Raw genomic sequence first — 23,466 nt, 5'->3', positions numbered from 1 at the left:
CTCTGCCTGGCCGGCATTTCCCTTCTATTTCCACTGTCATGAAATTGGCCTTTATTACAGGGAGAGGAAGGTCCTGCCTCCCCTTTAAAAGCCTCTGGTTAGGCTGCTAGTAAGGAAGCATTTATTAGACACCTACTGTTTGCCCGGTGATATGTTAAGGGTCGCAGAGAAGAAAGGCAAAAACGGTCTTTGCCTTGGTAGAATTCACGTTTAAATGGGGGAGACAGTGTAGGTGTAATTAGGCACAAGGTCAGTGGGGGTCCCAAGGGGGACCCTTTCAGGGGGAAGGAACGTGCTGGGGGATTGTGAGCCCAGAAGGAGAGGAGGGGAGGGCTCTGGCTCCGTCTCTGTCCCGAACCGAGCCTCCAGATCGGAATCCCATCTCCCAGATGTCTGGCCAGAGAGGAGGACGCTGCACCTTTCTGTCCTGAGCCAGCGGGCCCTTCCCCCAGTGGGACCCCCTGAGAGCGTGTGATCAAGGGCTCAAAAACACTGGCTGGAGAGATGTAGTTTAGTTTGTTCTTAAGTCGCTTTAGTCGTGGCTGACTCTGGGACCCTCTGGGGGTTTTCTTGGCAGAGATACTGGAGCGGCCGGCCGGCCTTTTCCTTCTTCAGCTCATTTTACAGATGAGGAAACTGAGGCAGGTGGGGTCTGAGTGCCCAGGGTCACTGCTGGTGAATGGCCAGAAAAGATGGAGTGCTTGGCGTTAGGCACCAGGCACTCAGCATGGGCGGTGGCTGCTGACGGCTCCCTACTTGGGGGGCTCCTCAGAGAGGACCCTGATTCCTTAGTGAAGCACAGACCTCACAACAAGGAAATGGCGTGGCCACCCACCAGGAGCACAGAGAGACAGCTGGGTGCCGTGGCGCAGACCGCGGGGACCTCCTGCTCGCGCTCCTGACGCAGACCCTCGCTGGGTGACCCCCGCCTGCCCTCAGCCAGAAAGTGGGGACAGGGAGCACTGGCTCCTGGGGTGGCGTAAGCTGCCAGCTGTTGTTGCTGGGATGCGAGAGCCCTTCCCTGCTAAAGGTGGTCAGGTGCCCCTTACCAGCCCTGACCCCTGAGTGATGGCGGCACTCACGTAGCTCGGGGGAAGGATTCCCTGTCAGCCTTGTTACTGGGGGGTCCATGGGGGAGCCCTTCTGTGCTGAAGGTCCAGATGCTTTGACAGCTCTGACCCCTGAGTGATGGTGGGACTCGCGCAGCTGGGGGAGGGGGAGGATTCCCTCCCAGCCTCAGAGGCACTGGACCTCAGGCGGGGGCTGCTGATGCTTTGGGGGGTGCCAGGCAGAAGGATGGTGCTGTCCCAGGAGGGGGCTAGCTGGGCCTTTGGTGGGTCTCCCCTCCATGGCAGGGGGGCGCTCGGTGCTTGGGTCCTGTCGGGGACCTACGCTTGCTGCCCACGGGGCCTGGGTGGTTCTCTCCCTGGCTGAACCCGCCACGGTGGGTCAGGTGCTCTCCGGCCCGGTCGCTGAAGTCTTTGGCCCCCGTCCAGGTCTTCCTTTCCATCCCTCGGCTGTGAGCCGCACTTCCTGCAGACACCACTTTGGTTCCGTCTTTTGGGTCTCTTGGGGTGGGACTGGTTTCTCAAGTGTCTGAGCAAAGTTGTTAATGAATAAAGAACACGGATGTCCAAGAGCCGGCCGGGGCGGGGGGGGGGCTGGTAGGGGCACCTGTGAGGGGCGCCTGCCCGGACGACTGATGCTCAAGGCAGCTAGAAGCATGGTGTGGAGGAGGGAGTGAGGGATGAGCCTGTGAAAGGGCCGGGGAGACGCTTGGACGCTGTCCTGATGGAGGGGCTTGCTCTTTCAAGTCTGAGGTGGGGGAGAAACAAAGCAGCCGCCTTCTCTGCGAGGGGCTGACCTGACCGCGGGTCGCCCACTGGCTCCTTCTCCTTTGATCAGGCTGTCCGGGGACCAGCCCAATGTGCTTCAGATAAGAACCATTCATCATTTCTTCCAGCGCGAGCTGGGCCCTGGCCCAGGAGAACCCACTGCCAAGATGTGGGCTCCGCCTGTGGCCGGGCCCAGTCCCGAGGCTGCCGCCCCTCTCGGCCCCTCACCAAGTGACTACACAGCTCCAGCATGAGCTTGAACCAGGCAGAGCCCCGGGGCCGGAGGGCGAGGAGGGGAAGGGCACCAGCTCCCCCTAGGATGTGGGCACAGACCCTCCCTACGGGGGAAGAGGACCAAGGGTGTGGCAAGGGGTGTCCAGGGCTGGGCGGCGAGGCCCCGGGGGCCCTGCCTCAGGGGTCTGCCTTCTCGGGCCCACTTTTTGTGGGCTAGTGGGAAAGATCTCCCTCAAGACTTGCTCACCATGGACCGTGGTGTTGTTGCTCTTACTGTTGATGATCCCTGCGCTTACTGCTGACGCTTGTGTGGCTCATGGAACGTTACACAATGCATTAGGAGGGTAACTGAGCCCCTGCTCCGGGAGGGTAACTGAGCCCCTGCTCCGGGAGGGTACCTGAGCCCCTGCTCCGGGAGGGTACCTGAGCCCCTGCTCCGGGAGGGTAACTGAACTCCTGCTCCAGGAGGGTTACTGAGCCCCTGCTCCAGGAGGGTAACTGAGCTCCTGCTCCGGGAGGGTAACTGAGCTGAGCTCCTGCTCCAGGAGGGTAACTGAGCCCCTGCTCCAGGAGGATAACTGAGCTGAGCTCCTGCTCCGGGAGGGTAACTGAGCCCCTGCTCCGGGAGGGTAACTGAGCTGAGCCCCTGCTCCGGGAGGGTAACTGAGCTGAGCCCCTGCTCCGGGAGGGTAACTGAGCTGAGCTCCTGCTCCGGGAGGGTAACTGAGCTGAGCCCCTGCTCCGGGAGGGTAACTGAGCTCCTGCTCCAGGAGGGTAACTGAGCTGAGCTCCGGGAGGGTAACTGAGCTGAGCTCCTGCTCTGGGAGGGTAACTGAGCCCCTGCTCCAGGAGGGTAACTGAGCTCCTGCTCCGGGAGGGTAACTGAGCTCCTGCTCCAGGAGGGTAACTGAGCTCCTGCTCCGGGAGGGTAACTGAGCTGAGCTCCTGCTCCAGGAGGGTAACTGAGCCCCTGCTCCAGGAGGGTAACTGAGCTGAGCTCCTGCTCCGGGAGGGTAACTGAGCCCCTGCTCCAGGAGGGTAACTGAGCTGAGCCCCTGCTCCGGGAGGGTAACTGAGCTGAGCTCCTGCTCCGGGAGGGTAACTGAGCTGAGCCCCTGCTCCGGGAGGGTAACTGAGCTGAGCTCCTGCTCCGGGAGGGTAACTGAGCTGAGCCCCTGCTCCGGGAGGGTAACTGAGCCCCTGCTCCGGGAGGGTAACTGAGCTGAGCTCCTGCTCTGGGAGGGTAACTGAGCTCCTGCTCCGGGAGGGTAACTGAGCTGAGCTCCTGCTCCGGGAGGGTAACTGAGCTGAGCTCCTGCTCCAGGAGGGTAACTGAGCCCCTGCTCCGGGAGGGTAACTGAGCCCCTGCTCCGGGAGGGTAACTGAGCTGAGCCCCTGCTCCGGGAGGGTAACTGAGCTCCTGCTCCAGGAGGGTAACTGAGCTGAGCTCCGGGAGGGTAACTGAGCTCCTGCTCCGGGAAGGTAACTGAGCCCCTGCTCCAGGAGGGTAACTGAGCTGAGCTCCTGCTCTGGGAGGGTAACTGAGCCCCTGCTCCGGGAGGGTAACTGAGCTGAGCTCCTGCTCCAGGAGGGTAACTGAGCCCCTGCTCCAGGAGGGTAACTGAGCTGAGCTCCTGCTCCGGGAGGGTAACTGAGCCCCTGCTCCAGGAGGGTAACTGAGCTGAGCCCCTGCTCCGGGAGGGTAACTGAGCTGAGCTCCTGCTCCGGGAGGGTAACTGAGCTGAGCCCCTGCTCCGGGAGGGTAACTGAGCTGAGCTCCTGCTCCGGGAGGGTAACTGAGCTGAGCCCCTGCTCCGGGAGGGTAACTGAGCCCCTGCTCCGGGAGGGTAACTGAGCTGAGCTCCTGCTCTGGGAGGGTAACTGAGCTCCTGCTCCGGGAGGGTAACTGAGCTGAGCTCCTGCTCCGGGAGGGTAACTGAGCTGAGCTCCTGCTCCAGGAGGGTAACTGAGCCCCTGCTCCGGGAGGGTAACTGAGCCCCTGCTCCGGGAGGGTAACTGAGCTGAGCCCCTGCTCCGGGAGGGTAACTGAGCTCCTGCTCCAGGAGGGTAACTGAGCTGAGCTCCGGGAGGGTAACTGAGCTCCTGCTCCGGGAAGGTAACTGAGCCCCTGCTCCAGGAGGGTAACTGAGCTGAGCTCCTGCTCTGGGAGGGTAACTGAGCCCCTGCTCCGGGAGGGTAACTGAGCTGAGCTCCTGCTCCAGGAGGGTAACTGAGCCCCTGCTCCAGGAGGGTAACTGAGCTGAGCTCCTGCTCCGGGAGGGTAACTGAGCCCCTGCTCCAGGAGGGTAACTGAGCTGAGCCCCTGCTCCGGGAGGGTAACTGAGCTGAGCTCCTGCTCCGGGAGGGTAACTGAGCTGAGCCCCTGCTCCGGGAGGGTAACTGAGCTGAGCTCCTGCTCCGGGAGGGTAACTGAGCTGAGCCCCTGCTCCGGGAGGGTAACTGAGCCCCTGCTCCGGGAGGGTAACTGAGCTGAGCTCCTGCTCTGGGAGGGTAACTGAGCTCCTGCTCCGGGAGGGTAACTGAGCTGAGCTCCTGCTCCGGGAGGGTAACTGAGCTGAGCTCCTGCTCCAGGAGGGTAACTGAGCCCCTGCTCCGGGAGGGTAACTGAGCCCCTGCTCCGGGAGGGTAACTGAGCTGAGCCCCTGCTCCGGGAGGGTAACTGAGCTCCTGCTCCAGGAGGGTAACTGAGCTGAGCTCCGGGAGGGTAACTGAGCTCCTGCTCCGGGAAGGTAACTGAGCCCCTGCTCCAGGAGGGTAACTGAGCTGAGCCCCTGCTCCGGGAGGGTAACTGAGCTGAGCCCCTGCTTCGGGAGGGTAACTGAGCTGAGCTCCTGCTCCGGGAGGGTAACTGAGCCCCTGCTCCGGGAGGGTAACTGAGCTGAGCCCCTGCTCCGGGAGGGTAACTGAGCTGAGCTCCTGCTCCGGGAGGGTAACTGAGCTGAGCTCCTGCTCCGGGAGGGTAACTGAGCTCCTGCTCCGGGAGGGTAACTGAGCTCCTGCTCCGGGAGGGTAACTGAGCTGAGCTCCTGCTCCGGGAGGGTAACTGAGCTGAGCTCCTGCTCCGGGAGGGTAACTGAGCTGAGCTCCTGCTCCGGGAGGGTAACTGAGCTGAGCTCCTGCTCCGGGAGGGTAACTGAGCTGAGCTCCTGCTCCAGGAGGGTAACTGAGCCCCTGTTCCGGGAGGGTAACTGAGATGAGCTCCTGCTCCAGGAGGGTAACTGAGCCCCTGTTCCGGGAGGGTAACTGAGATGAGCTCCTGCTCCAGGAGGGTAACTGAGATGAGCTCCTGCTCCAGGAGGGTAACTGAGCTCCTGCTCCGGGAGGGTAACTGAGCTGAACTCCTGCTCCGGGAGGGTAACTGAGCTGAGCCTCTGCTCCGGGAGGGTAACTGAGCTCCTGCTCGGGAGGGTAACTGAGCTGAGCTCCTGCTCCGGGAGGGTAACTGAGCTCCTGCTCCAGGAGGGTAACTGAGCTGAGCTCCTGCTCCGGGAGGGTAACTGAGCTGAGCTTCTGCTCCGGGAGGGTAACTGAGCTGAGCTCCTGCTCCAGGAGGGTAACTGAGCCCCTGTTCTGGGAGGGTAACTGAGCTGAGCTCCTGCTCCAGGAGGGTAACTGAGCTGAGCTCCTGCTCCGGGAGGGTAACTGAGCTGAACTCCTGCTCCGGGAGGGTAACTGAGCTGAGCCTCTGCTCCGGGAGGGTAACTGAGCTCCTGCTCGGGAGGGTAACTGAGCTGAGCTCCTGCTCCGGGAGGGTAACTGAGCTCCTGCTCCAGGAGGGTAACTGAGCTGAGCTCCTGCTCCGGGAGGGTAACTGAGCTGAGCTTCTGCTCCGGGAGGGTAACTGAGCTGAGCTCCTGCTCCAGGAGGGTAACTGAGCCCCTGTTCTGGGAGGGTAACTGAGCTGAGCTCCTGCTCCAGGAGGGTAACTGAGCTGAGCTCCTGCTCCAGGAGGGTAACTGAGCCCCTGTTCTGGGAGGGTAACTGAGCTGAGCCCCTGCTCCGGGAGGGTAACTGAGCTGAGCCCCTGCTCCGGGAGAGTAACTGAGCTGAGCTCCTGCTCCGGGAGGGTAACTGAGCTGAGCTCCTGCTCCGGGAGGGTAACTGAGCTGAGCCCCTGCTCCGGGAGGGTAACTGAGCTGAGCCCCTGCTCCGGGAGGGTAACTGAGCTGAGCTCCTGCTCCGGGAGGGTAACTGAGCTCCTGCTCCGGGAGGGTAACTGAGCTCCTGCTCCGGGAGGGTAACTGAGCTGAGCTCCTGCTCCGGGAGGGTAACTGAGATGAGCCCCTGCTCCGGGAGGGTAACTGAGCTGAGCTCCTGCTCCGGGAGGGTAACTGAGCTGAGCTCCTGCTCCGGGAGGGTAACTGAGCTGAGCTCCTGCTCTGGGAGGGTAACTGAGCTCCTGCTCTGGGAGGGTAACTGAGCTCCTGCTCCGGGAGGGTAACTGAGCTGAGCCCCTGCTCCGGGAGGGTAACTGAGCTGAGCCCCTGCTCCGGGAGGGTGACTGAGCTGAGCCCCTGCTCCGGGAGGGTGACTGAGCTGAGCCCCTGCTCCGGGAGGGTGACTGAGCTGAGCCCCTGCTCCGGGAGGGTGACTGAGCTGAGCCCCTGCTCCGGGAGGGTGACTGAGCTGAGCCCCTGCTCCGGGAGGGTGACTGAGCTGAGCTCCTGCTCCGGGAGGGTAACTGAGCTCCTGCTCCGGGAGGGTAACTGAGCTCCTGCTCCGGGAGGGTAACTGAGCTCCTGCTCCGGGAGGGTAACTGAGCCCCTGCTCCGGGAGGGTAACTGAGCTGAGCCCCTGCTCCGGGAGGGTAACTGAGCTGAGCTCCTGCTCCGGGAGGGTAACTGAGCTCCTGCTCCGGGAGAGTAACTGAGCTGAGCCCCTGCTCCGGGAGGGTAACTGAGCTGAGCTCCTGCTCCGGGAGGGTGACTGAGCTGAGCCCCTGCTCCGGGAGGGTGACTGAGCTGAGCCCCTGCTCCGGGAGGGTGACTGAGCTGAGCCCCTGCTCCGGGAGGGTGACTGAGCTGAGCCCCTGCTCCGGGAGGGTGACTGAGCTGAGCCCCTGCTCCGGGAGGGTGACTGAGCTGAGCCCCTGCTCCGGGAGGGTGACTGAGCTGAGCTCCTGCTCCGGGAGGGTAACTGAGCTCCTGCTCCGGGAGGGTAACTGAGCTCCTGCTCCGGGAGGGTAACTGAGCTCCTGCTCCGGGAGGGTAACTGAGCCCCTGCTCCGGGAGGGTAACTGAGCTGAGCCCCTGCTCCGGGAGGGTAACTGAGCTGAGCTCCTGCTCCGGGAGGGTAACTGAGCTCCTGCTCCGGGAGAGTAACTGAGCTGAGCCCCTGCTCCGGGAGGGTAACTGAGCTGAGCTCCTGCTCCGGGAGGGTAACTGAGCTCCTGCTCCGGGAGGGTAACTGAGCTCCTGCTCCGGGAGGGTAACTGAGCTGAGCTCCTGCTCCGGGAGGGTAACTGAGCTCCTGCTCCGGGAGGGTAACTGAGCTGAGCCCCTGCTCCGGGAGGGTAACTGAGCTGAGCTCCTGCTCCGGGAGGGTAACTGAGCTCCTGCTCCGGGAGGGTAACTGAGCTCCTGCTCCGGGAGGGTAACTGAGCTGAGCTCCTGCTCCAGGAGGGTAACTGAGCCCCTGCTCCAGGAGGGTAACTGAGCTGAGCTCCTGCTCCGGGAGGGTAACTGAGCCCCTGCTCCAGGAGGGTAACTGAGCTGAGCTCCTGCTCCGGGAGGGTAACTGAGCCCCTGCTCCGGGAGGGTAACTGAGCTGAGCCCCTGCTCCGGGAGGGTAACTGAGCTGAGCTCCTGCTCCGGGAGGGTAACTGAGCTCCTGCTCCGGGAGGGTAACTGAGCTGAGCTCCTGCTCCGGGAGGGTAACTGAGCTCCTGCTCCGGGAGGGTAACTGAGCTCCTGCTCCGGGAGGGTAACTGAGCTGAGCTCCTGCTCCGGGAGGGTAACTGAGATGAGCCCCTGCTCCGGGAGGGTAACTGAGCTGAGCTCCTGCTCCAGGAGGGTAACTGAGCTGAGCTCCTGCTCCGGGAGGGTAACTGAGCTCCTGCCCTGGGAGGGTAACTTAGCCGCTGCTCCAGGACAGTAACTCAGCTGCTCTGAGGAGCTTTGACCGGTTAGTGGTTGGCTATTTTTTGGACAAAAGCCACGATATTATCACCATAGGTGCTCAGTGTGCAGCTTTTTAGATCGGTAACAGTCTACCCCGTGTATATGTACACACACACACACACACGCACACACACGCACACACACACACACTCACGCACACGTGTGTATACGTATACTCATTTACAAGTTACATACGGAAAGAATCAAGGGGCGAAACAGCATTAAAGCTTAATGTGCCAAGGGCAGCTCCTCCCCAACTATAGACTCAATCTGCCGGCTCCCTTGCTGCTCTAGGTGTACAACACTCTCTGTCTTCCACCTAAGCACCCCTGCACGGACTGTCCCCCATGCCCAGAACACCTTTTTTTTTTTTTTTTCCCTGAGGCTGGGGTTAAGTGACTTGCCCCGGGTCTCACAGCTAGGAAGTGTTGAGTGTCTGAGATCAGATTTGAACTCGGGTCCTCCAGAATTCAGGGCTGGTGCTCTCTCCACTGCGCCACCTAGCTGCCCCTAAAACCCCTTCTTTTTGACCTTGGCTTCTTGGGATCCCACACTCCCTTCAACGCCTCAGTCAAATGCACACAGTGGGACTTTCTTCCTGGTTGTTTGTGCTCCTCCCGTTGCTCTTCCCTGGCTGCACATCGCCCCTTCTCCCTGTAAAGGCTGGCGGTGGTCCTTGCCTTGGAGGCCGGTGCGTGGTAGGTGCTTCCTGAGCTGGGTTGAGGGAGCCCGGGGGGTGCTGGAAGATGCTCCCAAAGCAGTGCGGCTCCTGCCCAAGTGCTCCCAGAGAAGAAGGAGGGGTCACCCTTCGGGTCCGTCAGGGCCCAGGACAAAAGCCTGCCAAGTTGCGGGCCCCCCACTTCTTGGCCACAGTTCCTGGGCCGGACGCTGCAGGAAGCCGTCCCCGTCGGGCCTGTTGCTCTGGTCGGGAGCTGGGCCAAGGCCCCGTTGCCTTCCCTCATCCCCGGCTGGGCTCCCCCTCTCCACACGGTCCCTTCCCCCCCATCCCTGCGTGTCCAAGGGGCTTTGGGTTTGGGGGGGCGCTGAGTTTGTTGTTCCTTCTCCTTCCCCTGGTGAGCATCATTCCATCCCTGCTAGTCACCCTAATGAGACCCAGCTGCTTCGTCTCGGCCACTTCCCCCCAACGAGGGCTGGGGCGACTGGAGGGGACATTGTGGGGGTGGGGAGCACGGTGAGGAGGAGGCGGGTCGGGGTCCTCGCCCTTTGATTCTGGCCGAGGGGCCTCCAGCAAAACCACGTTCCCTCTCCAACCTCTGTCTCAGGGTCCTCAACTTTAAGAGGAGGGGTTAGGCCAGAGGGGCTTTGAGGATCTGGAACGAGGGTTTGAGAGCAGCCTGGGTGTGTTAGAACCGGAGGGCCCGAGCTCAGACCCGCCCTGGCCTTGTTCTGGGCTCCAGGGTCCCCACCCGCATCTGCTGCCTCAGGAGCCGAGCCCCCTCGCCCTCCGGGCTCATGCCTTTCCTCTCCCTCGTTCAGGGTCCTCGTTGGCGCTCCGAAGGCGGAGTCAAAGTACAGCGCGTCGGTCAAGTCCCCCGGAGCGGTGTTCAAATGCAGAGTCCACACCAACCCCGACCGCAGGTGCACGGAGCTGGACATGGTCCGAGGTGGGTCGGCCTCCTCTGGGAGGGCGGCGGAGGCTGGAGTGGAGGCGGCCTCTACCCCGGCGTTCTGTCCCGGCCTCCTCTCTGAGGCCTGTTTGCACTTTCACTGTCTCTCTTTTCTGGGATGGAGTTTTATTTATTATTATTATTATTATTGTTTTTAGTGAGGAGCAACAATGGCACTTTTATCCATAGAGAAAAAGGCTGAAAGCCCCCGAATCGGAGGAGCCGCGCCCCTGAGCGCCTGTTCTCTGTTTCTTTTCCAGGAAAGGGCCGCGGCACGTCCTGTGGAAAGACGTGCAAAGAAGACCGGGATGACGAGTGGATGGGGGTCAGCCTGGCCAGGCAGCCCAAAGCCGACGGCCAAGTGCTGGTGAGCCTCCCCCTCCCCGACGTGGGGGCGCCGGTGCCCTCCGAAGGGCCGAGGGCTTTGGGTGGGGCTGCCCCACTCAGTGCGGGCTGCTCGCTGGGAGGGGGTGTGGGGCGGATCCTGCCCCTGAGCCATCACTCTCGGCTCCAAGATGGGGATCAGGACCCTTGTGACCACCCCGGGTTCTCGGGGCCCGAAGTGAATGACCGTGGGAAGGGCCACGTGAATGCCGCCGTTGCGTTACCGCTGCCGCTGGGCGCTTGGGGCTCACTGGCCGGGGAGCAGCAGGATCATGGCGGTATTTGCCAGCGCCCATGGGGGCCCCTGGGGGTAGGGGCTTGCCTGCGCCGTTAGCTCCATTACTGGGCAGGGGCACCTGGCTAAGCGCTGAGGCTCCGGGGGGGAGCCAGTTCGTGCCCGCCCTCCAGGAGGCTCCAGCTGATGGGGAGGACCCCAAACAAGGGGGCAGTGGCCAGAGAGGGGCATCTCCAAGCCCGTGCTGGAGGGGAGAGGTCACTTCCTTGTGCCTCTCCAGCACCTGCTGGCACACAGTAGGTGTTTACTAAATGCTTGATCCGCTGAATGCTAGGGTTCCAGGCACTGATAGGCTGGTGTTGGTCCGGCTTCCTGTGGGGAGACTCCCAGGGGGCCAAAGGAGAGTAAACAGCCAAGGACGACGCCCGCCCCACTCCCGCACCTAGGACGGGGCCGCCCCCGTGGTAGCAGGAATGGAGCTGGGAGGTTCCGGGTCACTAGAGATGATTCCCTTGGTTCTGAAAGAGCAGGGGAGGGTTGCCAGGAGAGACTCCTTGTCTCTCTCCTCTTGTCAGCTCCAAGCAGAGGCTCGTCCGGGCCTGGAAACTGGACCGGCGCTGGCTCTCTGGTCGGTAACTCCCTCTCGTTCCTTCCTGCGGCCTCCTGTCTTCAGGGCTTGGCCAAGGCGGCCGCCGGTCCGGGGAAGGCGGATGTCCTTCCTGTGAGCCTTCCCTGGGCCTCCTTTTCCACCCAAGGGGCTCCTTGGAAAGATTAATGGAGCAATTAGTGCTAGAAGAGCCGTCCTAGGATGTTATTTTTTTGCGGGAGGGGAGGGGTAGCAACGCCCAGAAAAAGGTCGGGGAGCGTGAAGACGGACACTGAGAAACTCGTCTTTTCTCGGGGAAGGACAGTCTAGCTCTTCTTTCCATCGGAAGTATTTAAGAACCGGTATTTTTGTGGTCCTTCCTCTGACTCCAGCTGCTGACCTTGGGGCAGGGGCCGAAGGTCACCTCAGCATTAGGACTGGGACTGGAAATCTTGGCCACTTCCTCAGCTCGGTCTGTCCTTTCTGGAACAGATCGTTCCTGGTGCTCGAAGTGTAAAAATCTGAACACTTCTTATTGTTATATTATTGAGTCGTTTTTCAATCATGCCCAACTCTTCTTGACCCCATTTGGGTTTTGTGGGCAAAGATTCTGCAGTGTTGACCTTCCTTTCTGCAGCTCGTTTTACAGAGGAGGAGACTGAGGCAGCAGGTTAAGTTGCCCAGGGCCGTGTCTGAGCCCGGCCACTGTGCCGCCCAGTGCCCAACACCGCAGTGGGGGGAGCACGCTCTTGCCTAAAAAAAGAGTGATCGAGGGGGTTCCTTCCCGGAGTCTCAGAACGCCGTCAGCAGCGTCCTTGGTCCAGCGACAGCGCGGAGACGGTGGCGGAGGGTCTGGGTGCGAGGTCTCCGTGCCCCCAAACTCAGCGTCTGATTTATTGAAGAGCGCATCGTGGTCCCAGAAGGCCCCAAGCTGGGACCAGATCGAGGCTGTGCGCCTTTGCTCCGAGGCCAGGAGCGGCCGTTGGTCCGGTGACGCCTTTTTGCAGTTCCCATCCATCTTCAGGGAGTTTTTGGCTCGTTGATAAGCGGCTATTTTGGCACCAAACTGTCAGAATAGGAGGAAGGAAGCCGTTCACAACACGGGACGGCAAAGCCCGTAAAAGCAACTACGTGAATGTCGGCGGCTGAGGACGAAGAAGGAGATCCTGGGAGAAGGCGGCCCCGGGCCGGCTTCCTCGCTTTAATCCCAGCTGGGACCAATGTCTGTCCTGTGCCGGGGACACCGAGGCAGGCTGGAAGTCTCTGCCCCCAGGGGCGCGCTTGCCAGGAGAGAGAAAAAGCACGTGGAGAAGGAGGAATCTGGCGGCCAGTGGTTAGGGTCGGGAAGGTCAGAACTCAGGTCCGAGGTCAGAGCTCAGGGTCTGGGACCCCGGACGCGGCACGCAACCTTTCGGACCCAGTTTCCTTATCCGTGAAAAGGAGATTTCTCTTGTAAAGTTTTTACATAGGCAAAACTTGAACATATGTACACATATGTGTGAGATTTTAAATCTATATACATGATTTAATATATGTCGTGTGTACAGCATTGTGTAAACCTTAAAGTATTATATAAACGTGAGCTATTCTTGCTACAGAACAAACACCTCCAAGTACTCAGACTCAGGCTTTCGGGCGGTCCCCCCCGTTTCAGATTGAGCCGCACGCCCGCCTGGGCTGGGACTTACTTACGTGCCCTCCCATCAGCTCAGAGGGCCCTCCCCACGTGCGGCAGCCCTCCTTCCTTCCTTCCCGCCCTGGCACCCCCTCCGATCCCACGTGACCGGCCCGCTCTCTGCCGCCGTGCAGCCCCTCCTGTCACTGACTCTCCTCTGGGGTGCCTCGTTCCCAGGACCAGGCGGCAGCCGGTTGGACCCGGCCATTTTCGGGGGAGCGCTCCCCCTTTGGAACTGACAAATGCCACAAAGCGGGTCTTGCTTTATTGTTCTATCGATCGGCCTCCAGAGCGTGATGGAGAAAATGCTCACGATTCAGATTTAACTTCAGTCTGCTGCACCTCCCCCCTCCCCCCAGGCTGGCTGTTAAACATTTACCAGCTCGCCCTTCACGTGTGAGCAGGACTTGGAATGGACAAGGAGGAAGAGCAAAGGCTGCATCGTTTTTGAGAAAACACAAAACTCTTTCACTGACCCCTGACCCCCGGTCTTCCCTTGTCATCAAAGCCCTGACCTCTTGCTGGTGTCGGAGCACGGAGGTGGTCACAGCTTCGCAGACTTAACCCCTTGCCCGGGGCATCGGAGCAGCCCAACCGGGCACCATGCGGACCAGAGCCCAGATGCAGGAATCATCACGCGGCACAAGGGGCCGGGGTGGGGGAGGACCCTCGAGGGTGGGGAGACCGAGGCCTGGGGCTTCCTGACTGTGCTCGCCGGCTCCGCTTCCCCGGCTCGTGTCAGGGAGCGGTCCCTGATGCTTGGATCACGGGATTGTCCGGTGTTCCGCGCGGCGCCACGTCTCTCTCGTCCGTCGGTCACGGCGTGGGGAACGGCGAGGTCTTGGACAGAGAGCCGGGCCGGGTGTGGCGGGACCTGGGGAACACTAAGCCCAGTGCAGCGCGTGGTCAAATGGTCTGGGACTTCAGGAGCCCCCAGATGGGGGGGGCTCGCATGGCTGACTGTGGACCTGCTGCTTCCGGCCATGTCTTGTGGCCACGACCGGCTGGTTCTGGAAGGAGAAGCTGGGTTAGTTAGCGCTCGAGACCTCCCCCTTCGGTATCTCTGGGGTCCTGGCAGTGCCCACTGGAGGGAGTCTGGTGACCTATTGAGTTCATGGGGGCCTGTGTGTGTGGGGGAGCCTGGCAGGCCCCTCTGCCTCTCATTGCCTCCAACCATGACACCCCCCCTGGGGCCCCCCACCACAGGGTGCCCGCTGCCCAGGGGGCCCTGGCTCGGGGGTGGCTGCTCTGAAGCTCTCTGTCACTGTCCCCCCACAGGCCTGCGCCCATCGCTGGAAGAACATCTACTATGAGACAGATCACATCCTCCCCCACGGCTTCTGCTACATCATCCCGGCCAACCTGCAGGCCAGAGGGCGAACCCTGATCCCATGCTATGAAGGTAAGGGGCGCTGCGTGGCCTCCGGAGCCTCCGCTTCCCAGGCTCCCGGTCCTGGTCTCCTTTCCCCAGGCTCTGGTCCCGGCCTCCACTTCCCAAACTTGACTTGGTCTTGGGGACACTCGCCCTCATGCTTTCTGTGGTCCTTTGTCCCGGGGGGGCTGGGTTTGGTTCCAGGAGCCGTTTCTTGCACGGGAGCATCCACAGGGCCTGTATTCTTCTGGGCCCGAGGTCAGTCCCAGGGCCGTAATTAGTCGGGCGCCCAGAAGGGCAGGGCAGGGGTCCTGGGGTGAGCGGAGGGTGGCAGGGGCCGGAGGCCCTCCCCGCTGACTCCCCTTTTTTAGTCCAGGGGTCGAGCCCTAGAGCCAGGATGGGCCCCAGGCCCCCAGAGAGCCCGGGGGAGAGGCAGGAGCCGGAACTCCCAGCTCGGCCCAGCCATGTACTGTGCTTGGTGGTGGGAGGGGGTGCTCGGCACGAGCTCGTCCAGTGTGGGGGGAGGAAGAAGAACCATTTGGTTTGGGGCAGCCAGGTGGTGCAGTGGCTAGAGCACCGACCTCGGACTCGGGAGGGCCGGGTTATAATCTGGCCCCAGGTACTTGACCCGTGTGGCCCGGGCTAAATCCCTTAGCCTTGATTGCCCCCTCCACACAAATAATTGTTTCAACGTGTGCCTTCAGCCTCCTTTTCTCAGGGAGCAGGAGGAGCGCTGGGGTGGGGAGGGGAGTTCAGATCCCCTGCCTCAGTTTCCTTCTCTGTGACAAGAGGGCAGTGGATTCAGGCGCCTCTAAGGTTCTTTCCCGCTCCCCATCTACAGCCCTCTTGGACTTCCCTTTAAGAACCTTAAAGATGCTCAGCAGCTCCTGGTGGTCCCCAGGGTGACCGTACCTTGGAGAGCTCCTGCCCAACTCCCTGGGAGTCACTAGGAAGGACCTCAGGGCCAGGGGTTGGGGGCCAGAAATCCGGGGATCTTGGGAGCTGGGAGCCTTGCAGCAGCCGCCTCGCCCTTCTCTGAGCCCGCGACTCTCCTGCTGGGAGGGTGCAGCCGGGCACGAGCTCCCAGGGCTGCCAAAGCATCTGAACGGCCCTCGCCCCGTCTGCTTCTTCCCCCCCACCGCGGGCGGCTTTTTCTGCTCTTCCTTCCTGGGGCTTTCCAGGGTTTTCGGCTGCTGGGGGAGAGGCCCCGGCGCCCCCCATGTCAGCTGGCTTCCTGTGACCCGCGCCTGGGGCTGGCCGGGCAGGATGCTTGTCAGGAGATGTTGGACGGGAGAACTGAGGGCCTTGTGACCCGGAGGCTCGGCGGCCCCTGGGGGGGGGCGCTTGGTTCGTCTCCCCAAGAAGCTGGGGCAGAGAAGCTCCCACCCACTCAGAGTGCGAGAGACCCTGTGGAAGAAGCAGATGGGCTGATGGTGGAGACAGGAGGGACCCGCTCTTTAACCGGTCTGGCCGGGAAAGTGGCCAGAGCCTCGGTTTCTGAGGAGAGCAGCAAGAACCGAAGGGGGCCCGAGCATCCCCTGCCCGGGGGGGGCGTTGGGGCCCACGGGACCCCCCAAGTGAAGCACGCCTTTAAAGGGGCAGAGGGAGCCATTGGCAGGGCTTTAAGTTTGCAGCTCTCCCCTGGGGCTCCCTGGGGGCCACCCTGTGGGACTGATGTAACCCGAGCTCAGACAGCACGCCGGGGGTGGGGGCCGGGCCTTCCTGGCTGCTCCCCGTCGTGTGGGGATCGTTACCTGGAACATCACCCATCTGTGATAGGGCTCGTTCCGGCCCTGGGCAGATCCCTGTTTTAAGGGAATTACAACTGAATAATTCTAATAATAATACTCAGCAGTTCTATGCAGTTAAGTTTGCAAGTGCTTCACACGTGGTAGTTAAAAACCACGGGAAATGATCACGGTGGAAATACGTACAGAAGGACTGCGTGTGTTTAGCGCACATCGGATTACTTGCCGTCTGCGGGAGACGGAAAGGAGGGAGAAAACGTTTGGAACACAAGGTTTTGCCGGGGTCAAAGTTGAAAATGATCTTTGCGTGAATTTTGAAAACAAAAAACTATTAAAAAAAAACAACAAACAAAAAAGCCCCATATAAATAGGTGCTTTTGTGGCCTCCATTTTACAGATGGGGAAACTGAGGCTGAAGGAGGTTAAATAAGTTGCCCAAAATCACACGGCTAGTAGGTGCCTGAGGTGGGATTTGAATTCAGACCTTCCCAGCAAAAGAGACTCAGTGAAAGCAACACCAGCGCCAGAAGGAGGATCTGGTTTGAGTCTGGCAGAGGCTTTGGGGGCCGTCGGCTCCGACCCATTTGCTTGGCAGAGGAGGACAAGGGAAGGGACTCACTCGATGGCAGGACACAGCAGAGCTGAGATTCGAACCCGGATCCCCAACTCCATATATTCCTCACCCTTTCCCGAATGCTGCTGTACCTCCAGGGCTTTCCGTCTGGGAGAGGGACCCCCGCCCTGACTCAGAAGGAAGGCAGACGCCTCCCTCTTTCTCTTCCTCTCTTCTGGTTTCCCTGGAAATGATCTCTGACTGAAACCTGGGAGCCACAGAGAGCTCGGAGAGCAGCAGCACTGGAGGCGTCCCCGCTGCCCCCCTCCTGGCGCGGGGTGGATGTCACGGAGTCCTCCCAGTGGTTCCTTCCCTGGCTCGTCCCTGGGCCCGGCTGCTTCCCAACGTAACCAGGGAGCAAAGGAAGCTCTGAAGAGGCGGACCGGACCGAGCTTTCTCGGTGTCACAGGTCTTGGCTGAGGTGGGCACACGCTTGTGGCCTTTTATCCTGTGGTTCTGCCAATAATCCACCAAGAAGTCAATCAGCCATCACTTCTTAGAGGCTTTGTGTGACCCGGCCCTGGGCTAGATGCAAAGACTGAGAATAAAGCAGCCCCACTCCTCTGGAGCCGACCGTGCGGTCCCAGCACCGAGTGACGGGAGTCTCAGGTGTGAGCCTGGGGCAGAGGGGTCTGATCTTCGGATTTCTTCAAACAGAAAAAACTCCCTTGTGTGCAATAGTCCTGGGGCCGGCCCCACGTGGCAGGCGGTTATTGACAGGCAGCTGGCCCTGCCCGCCTCCCTCTCTGGCCCTGCCCGCCTCCCTCTCTGGCCCTGCCCGCCTCCCTCTCTGGCCCTGCCCGCCTCCAGCTCTGGCCCTGCCCGCCTCCAGCTCTGGCCCTGCCCGTCTCCAGCTCTGGCCCTGCCCGTCTCCAGCTCTGGCCCTGCCCGTCTCCAGCTCTGGCCCTGCCCGCCTCCCTCTCTGGCCCTGCCCGCCTCCCTCTCTGGCCCTGCCCGCCTCCCTCTCTGGCCCTGCCCGTCTCCAGCTCTGGCCCTGCCCGTCTCCAGCTCTGGCCCTGCCCGCCTCCCTCTCTGGCCCTGCCTGTCTCTAGCTCTGGCCCTGCCCGTCTCCAGCTCTGGCCCTGCCCGTCTCCAGCTCTGGCCCTGCCCGTCTCCAGCTCTGGCCCTGCCCGTCTCCAGCTCTGGCCCTGCCCGTCTCCAGCTCTGGCCCTGCCCGTCTCCAGCTCTGGCCCTGCCCGCCTCCCTCTCTGGCCCTGCCCGCCTCCCTCTCTGGCCCTGCCCGCCTCCCTCTCTGGCCCTGCCCGCCTCCCTCTCTGGCCCTGCCCGTCTCTAGCTCTGGCCCTGCCCGCCTCCCTCTCTGGCCCTGCCCGTCTCCAGCTCTGGCCCTGCCCGCCTCCCTCTCTGGCCCTGCCCGCCTCCCTCTCTGGCCCTGCCCGTCTCCAGCTCTGGCCCTGCCCGTCTCCAGCTCTGGCCCTGCCCGTCTCCAGCTCTGGCCCTGCCCGTCTCCCTCTCTGGCCCTCTGGTTCGGGGCGATGGCAGCGCCCTGCCAGATAGCCGTGCCTACGGCCCGGTTTCAGAGCCGCCTGGGCAGCTGCCCCTTATAACTGGAACAACGTGATTTTCATCCACTTTCCCTCCCGGTGTGGATGGTTTGGGCTCTAACTAACCGGAGGCTGACCGACGCACTAGCCAGCCTCCCACAGCCGTCGCCGGCCCCCAGAATCTCAAGTTTTGCTGTCAGTTTGTGTTTCCCGCAGAACTTTTTCCACTTTTAAAAATGCCTCTTTCCAGTGGTTAGGAAGCTCCCATTACTCATTGTGGATCTGGATTTTCCACTCTCATTGGGAATTCAGAAATATTTTAAGGTTGGAAAGTTATTTTTTTCTCACTGCTGTTTTATTTTCTGGTTAAACTAAAATTACAAAACCATGAAAAAATACATATAACCCCCCCCAAAGTGGCTGTCTCCTCAGCTGTAATGAAAGTTAAGCAAACAGACCCCCAGACCTGCGGACGAAGCCCAGAGGGACAAAGGACCAGGGCCGAAGGGGGGCCGTGAGCTGCTTGTGCTCGGCCTGGGCCGCGGCCAGTCTGGACCTTGGATTTGTTCCGTTGGGCCGGTTATGTAACCCGAGGGTCTGGCAACCGCACTTTCCCTTCCTAATTGTGCAGCTAGAAGGGGATTAGCAATCGTGGTCACCCACTGGAGCAAGCTGCCTTCCCAGAGCTGGGGCGACCATGAGAGCCCCCCCGGGGGGATCTGAACCCGGATTTCCCATGTCGCTCCTCCCCCACTGAAGCCTCCACCGGCTCCATCCCCGAGAGTTGGACTGAGCGCAGACCTGCCCCGACAGAACTGTGTGGCCCTGGGCCTGTCACGTAAGCCCGGCCCCTGCAGTTTCTTGTTCTGTAAAATGGGCACAAGAGCAGCCCATCTCTCACAGGCTTGTGAGCATTGAATGAGAGCCGGTGCAGGGCTTTGGGACCCTTCGGCTGCCTGGACGGCCATGGCGCTGCTTTAAGGTTTTTCTTTCTGGTTCAAGCTTTTTATTTTCAAAACAGCCCTAGATAACCTCCAAGTCTCCCCTCCCCGCAGATGGCAAGGGATCCGTGAATGTCAAACTGGGGCAGTTCTTCTCTGCGTTTCCACAGTCGTCGGCGCACAGGAAAAGTCAGAGGGGGCCAACTGTTAACGGCAGGAGGGGCTGTTCCGGCAGCTCGGAGCCAGGGCTTTGCACCCTCAGCCTCCTTGGGCGGCTCCCTGGCCCTCTCCGGACCGGAGCAGCCGAGCCCCCGTCCCCGGGCCTGGGGCCTGCCCTGCACCTTTCTCCTGGCGCTTCCCCACTTGGGATCAGTGGGTTCCCCAGACGTGTTCTCAGAAGTCAGGCAGAAGAGGGACATTCGTCAGTCAGCTGCTGCTGTTCTTCCTGGCGTGAGGGAAATCTGATGTTCTCCCCTGCTCCTCCCCGGGGGGTCTGGGCGCAGCGAGCTGGGGGAGCCACTGCTGGCAGGGGCAGGGATGGGGCACACGGCAGCCAGGGGAGGTGGGGACATGGGCACACAGCAGCTTGGGAGGGATGGGGAGCTGGCCACAGGGCAGCCAGGGGGGATGGGGAGCTGGGCACTTATTGTTTGTGGAGGAAAAGCCCTCCCTGGCAGATGGACCACGCCCGCCTCTCCCACCACCTCCACCCTGGCACTTCCTGGACTTTTCACACCCTGGGGAAAGGGCTCCTTGGGGCCGTGACCTCACCTCGCTTTCTGTGCCCTCTGCTTTGTGACCTGGTGGAGCGGCACCCAAAGCTCGTCCATGCCCGCCACGGGCAGAGACGTGGGGGGGCCGGGGGCAGCAGGCTGGCCCTGGAGGAAGGCCGGGTCCCTTAGGTCCCATTTATGGGTTTTTTGATTCCTCTAAGGTCTCAGCTTCTGTTGCTGTATCCTTCCCCAGTCTGTCCTCCTCCTCCCCTCTGCAAATTCTTAACCTGGCAATTAATGAAATAAGGTGGAGGAAAAAAGCATTCAGCAAAGACCCCCCTCCCCCCCAGCCCTGACCCCTGCAGAGACGGAAGCAGGGTCAGTGTCATTTCCATGGTGACAGCCCCACAAAACTGAAGAGGACTTTTAGGAAATAGAGGCGGCTGATGCTGTGGAGGGCCAGGAGGGGCCTGATTATAGAGGCCGGGATGGGGGGAAGAAGGAAGGAGAAGGCCCAGATCACCGGAAGAAGTGTAGGAAACAAAAGGGCTTCTGGCCCCGGGGGAGAGGCTGAGCCCGAGGCCTCCCCTGGGCATGGGTGTCACAGGACCCTCACGAGGACCCAAGGAAAGGGCCGAGGTCGGACGTCCTGGCCAACCTCCCAGTGCCCATGAGCTGTGTCCTCCATGTGGGACGGCCCTCCCGAGGCGCCCTCCTTCCCTCCTCTGGCCGGTGGTCCGGGGCTTCACGGGGCCCTGGAGAGGAGCCCAGGACTGACCTCTCCATGGCTTCCTCTCCCTTCTCCCTCCAGAGTATAAGAAGAAGTACGGGGAGGAGCACGGCTCGTGCCAGGCCGGGATAGCGGGCTTCTTCACCAACGTGAGTAGTGTCTGGGGGCGTGGGGGCCGGGGTCCTGGGCCGGGGCTTCTCCTTTCAGTCTGGGAGGCCTCAGCCTGCTCATCCGGAGGCGAGGTGCCATGGCCTCCGGGCCCTCCCAAGTCTGGCTGCTCGAGGACAGCTGGGCCACGGGGGAGGGAGCCACAGTTTGGGGGCCCTGGGGGGCTCGGAGGGGCCTGGGGAAGGCCGGCACTGACCCTGCGGCCTCCAGAGTGAGCCACCAGTGGGCGGAGGCGGAGAGGGAAGGTGGCAGGCTTTGTACCGAACCACCAGCTGGCCACGACGGTCGCCCAAGGAGCCAGGGGAGCCTCTTCTGGGCCCGTGGGCTGACTGTGGCGGGGCGGGCTGGCCCAGGTGTCCCTGAGGACCCGCCTCGGCGGGAGCTAGCAGGAGCTGGGCCTTGGGGCCCAGTTAAAATAGGAGGACTCCAGGCTCCCCGAGGGAAGAGTTAGTTGCCATCCGTAGAAACTGCAGAGGCGGGGGCAGGGGGGAGAGTCCCCTTTCTTCCCACATTTGTGTAGTTTGTCCACTACTCTCTCTGGGGCTGCCCTGGCAAAGGTGGAGGAGGGGCCCGGGAGGAAGCAGGTGAGAGTCACATGATTTGGCCAGGATCACCCAGCTCCTAAGAGTCAGAGGCTGGACTTGGACTCAGGCCTGTGCTCTGCTCACAGCCTGGCCCTTGGAGCTGCCCCCCAGAGTCTGCCAGCCACTTTTGGGGGCGGTCAATGAGCAGGTGCGCCGGACTCCATGCGGAGGGTGGAGAGGGCCAGCCCCTGCCCTGATGGAGGGAGCAAAGGAAGGGGACCTGGGAGCGGGCCTGGGACGGATACACTGGAGGAGGTGTCGGGGGCGCAGCCGGCTGGACTGCCCGGCCTCTGGGTCGTGGCGGGCAGCTTTCTCCCACTAAGTGATGGTGACCGTTCTGCTGGAGGCCCCCAGGACCTCAAAGGCTCTGGACCTTTAAGATACCCTTCCGACCTCCGGCCTCCACCTCCTCCCTTCCCAGAGCCCTTACCTGTAGCTGCCTGCGGGGACCTCAGGTGTGGCTGATGGCCTGCGGGGACCGGGCCGGGGTGCCGTGAGGTGAGCGGCCCAGATGACGGTGGGGGGGATGTGTCCCCCTCCCTTTGGCGGGCCCCTGGCCAGAGGCAGCTGCTTCCTGGCCTCCCTGTGCTTGGCAGCTGCCGTGGGTTCCCAGGCGCTTCCCTTTGTTCCAGAGATGCCTTTGAACTCGCTGCCTCCGTCTCTTGGACCTCAGCTGTTTTATATGGAGCAGGAAACGTGGATAAATGGGGGTCAGCTGGGCAGCTCCCCAGGTCTGTACCTTGGGCATCCGGCCGCGCGCTCTCCCTCCAGGGGCTGCCCCGGTGCTAAGCTTGGGGGTCTGGGTGGCGCGGTCCCTCAGGACCGGCCAGCGGCCCGTAACACGTGCTCGGCTCGGAGGCCGTTCCCCCAGGTCAGTCTGCAAGCTGTGGCCCTGGAGAGGAGCTCGGGCTCCGGCTCGTTCTTGCCTCACATTTTTCATCTCACTTTTGTTTCACTGGTCAGGGGAACTTTTACTGTTTTTATTTAACACGCGTTTATTTTACGCCCCATTCCTAGGGGGGGTGGGGGCCCTTAGACATTCTCCCATTATTGCTCCTCTAGAGCGACAGCGTGAGTCTAAAAGACGGTTGATGGAGAGCCAGACAGAGACCCTGAGCTCAAGGTGTAGTTTAATTTAGAAAGCATTTATTAAGCACCTATTGTATGTGAGCCATTTTCCATTACTGGTCCTCTAGAGTTACAGTGAGTAGCCATGAGTCTAGAAGACCTTTATGGAGAGTCATCCTGACAGACAGGGACCTCAAGGCGTAGTTTAATTCAGAAAGCATTTATTAAGTGCCTACTGTATGCACGGCATTATGTGAGGAGCCCAGATCCACCAAGACAAAAGCAAGATCGTCCTGGCTTTTTCTATTTGACTCCCAAAGCTGGAGCTGGAAGCTGGGAGATGGGGGACAGCGTGTGGAAGCAGTGTGGCGGGTCTGGGAAGATCTCAGGGAGGTCACACCAGCTTTCCCCAGGTTCTAGAAGGGGAGTGTGAGGAAGAGGAGCAGAGGGCAGGGGGAGGCTTGTTGTGGGCTGGCGCCGGCCTGCAAGGTCTCCAGGTGAACGCTGGCTGAGCTCCACTGGATGTGGTCAAAGGGTCTTGTCCCCTTGAGGGGTCTTTAAAGTCCACGCCATCCTGGACTTTAACCCGGCACCCAGGTCCCCTCAGTTTCCCCATTTGTGGATGAGGGCGCCGGATGGCCCCGAGATCCCTTTGAGGAGCAGATTGGCGGTCCCCTGGTGGTTAGAGGAAGGGGCTTCCCCCACAGATCCAACACCCCAGGCCCCCCACTCTGATTTGAATTGACCATGTCTTCTTCCTCTCTGTCCTGAGACAGAGAGACTCTGCGCCCAGAGTAGGATGTTCCAGCATCTGCAGCTGGGGAGCTCTTGGGAGGAAGCCCCAGGGAAGGAAGGTGCCGGCCATTTGTCACAGGAGGCTTCCTCTGTGACGGGCCCTCCCAGAGCCTCGGGTCGGCAGTTTCATATTTAACCGGCCCCAGTTCCCTCCTTCCTGAATGATGGTGGTGACTCTCCGGAGGGCTCGCCTAGTGCCCCGTCCCATTCTGTTTCCCACGCTCTCTCAGCCCTGGGCACTGCATTCGAAGCCGCCTTTCCTTCCTGCTCTTGCTGCTTTTCCACTTTGCCACTCTCAGAGCCGGGCTGTGGATTTCCCTTCTGAGGCCGTGATTTCACAGGCCCAGGTCCTCTGGGATACGGTCTGCCCTGTGGGCCTCTGGGAGCTGGCATCTCACGGGCTAGAATTTGGGTTCTGCTCCTGGCTTCGTCACCTACAGCCTTAGCCCCTCCGGGTCTCGGGTCCAGGTCTCAGTTTCCCTATCGGTAAAATGAGTGAATTGGATTGGACGGCC

General features: G+C 61.4%; 1 protein-coding gene across 1 annotated transcript in view; it reads left to right on the top strand.

Annotated features, from left to right (window-relative positions):
- ITGA9 (integrin subunit alpha 9) overlaps positions 1-23,466 on the top strand; it is a 299,345-nt gene that overhangs the window by 11,719 nt on the left and 264,160 nt on the right. Inside the window, exons 2-5 of the mRNA XM_074284359.1 lie at positions 9,707-9,834; positions 10,098-10,204; positions 13,996-14,119; positions 20,418-20,485. Of these exons, the coding sequence (XP_074140460.1) occupies positions 9,707-9,834; positions 10,098-10,204; positions 13,996-14,119; positions 20,418-20,485 (427 nt within the window). The remainder of the gene's footprint in view (positions 1-9,706; positions 9,835-10,097; positions 10,205-13,995; positions 14,120-20,417; positions 20,486-23,466) is intronic.

This window comes from Sminthopsis crassicaudata, chromosome 1, assembly GCF_048593235.1.
Source record: "Sminthopsis crassicaudata isolate SCR6 chromosome 1, ASM4859323v1, whole genome shotgun sequence".
Classification (NCBI taxonomy): Eukaryota; Metazoa; Chordata; class Mammalia; order Dasyuromorphia; family Dasyuridae; genus Sminthopsis; species Sminthopsis crassicaudata.
This window is presented reverse-complemented; position numbering and strand designations above follow the sequence as displayed.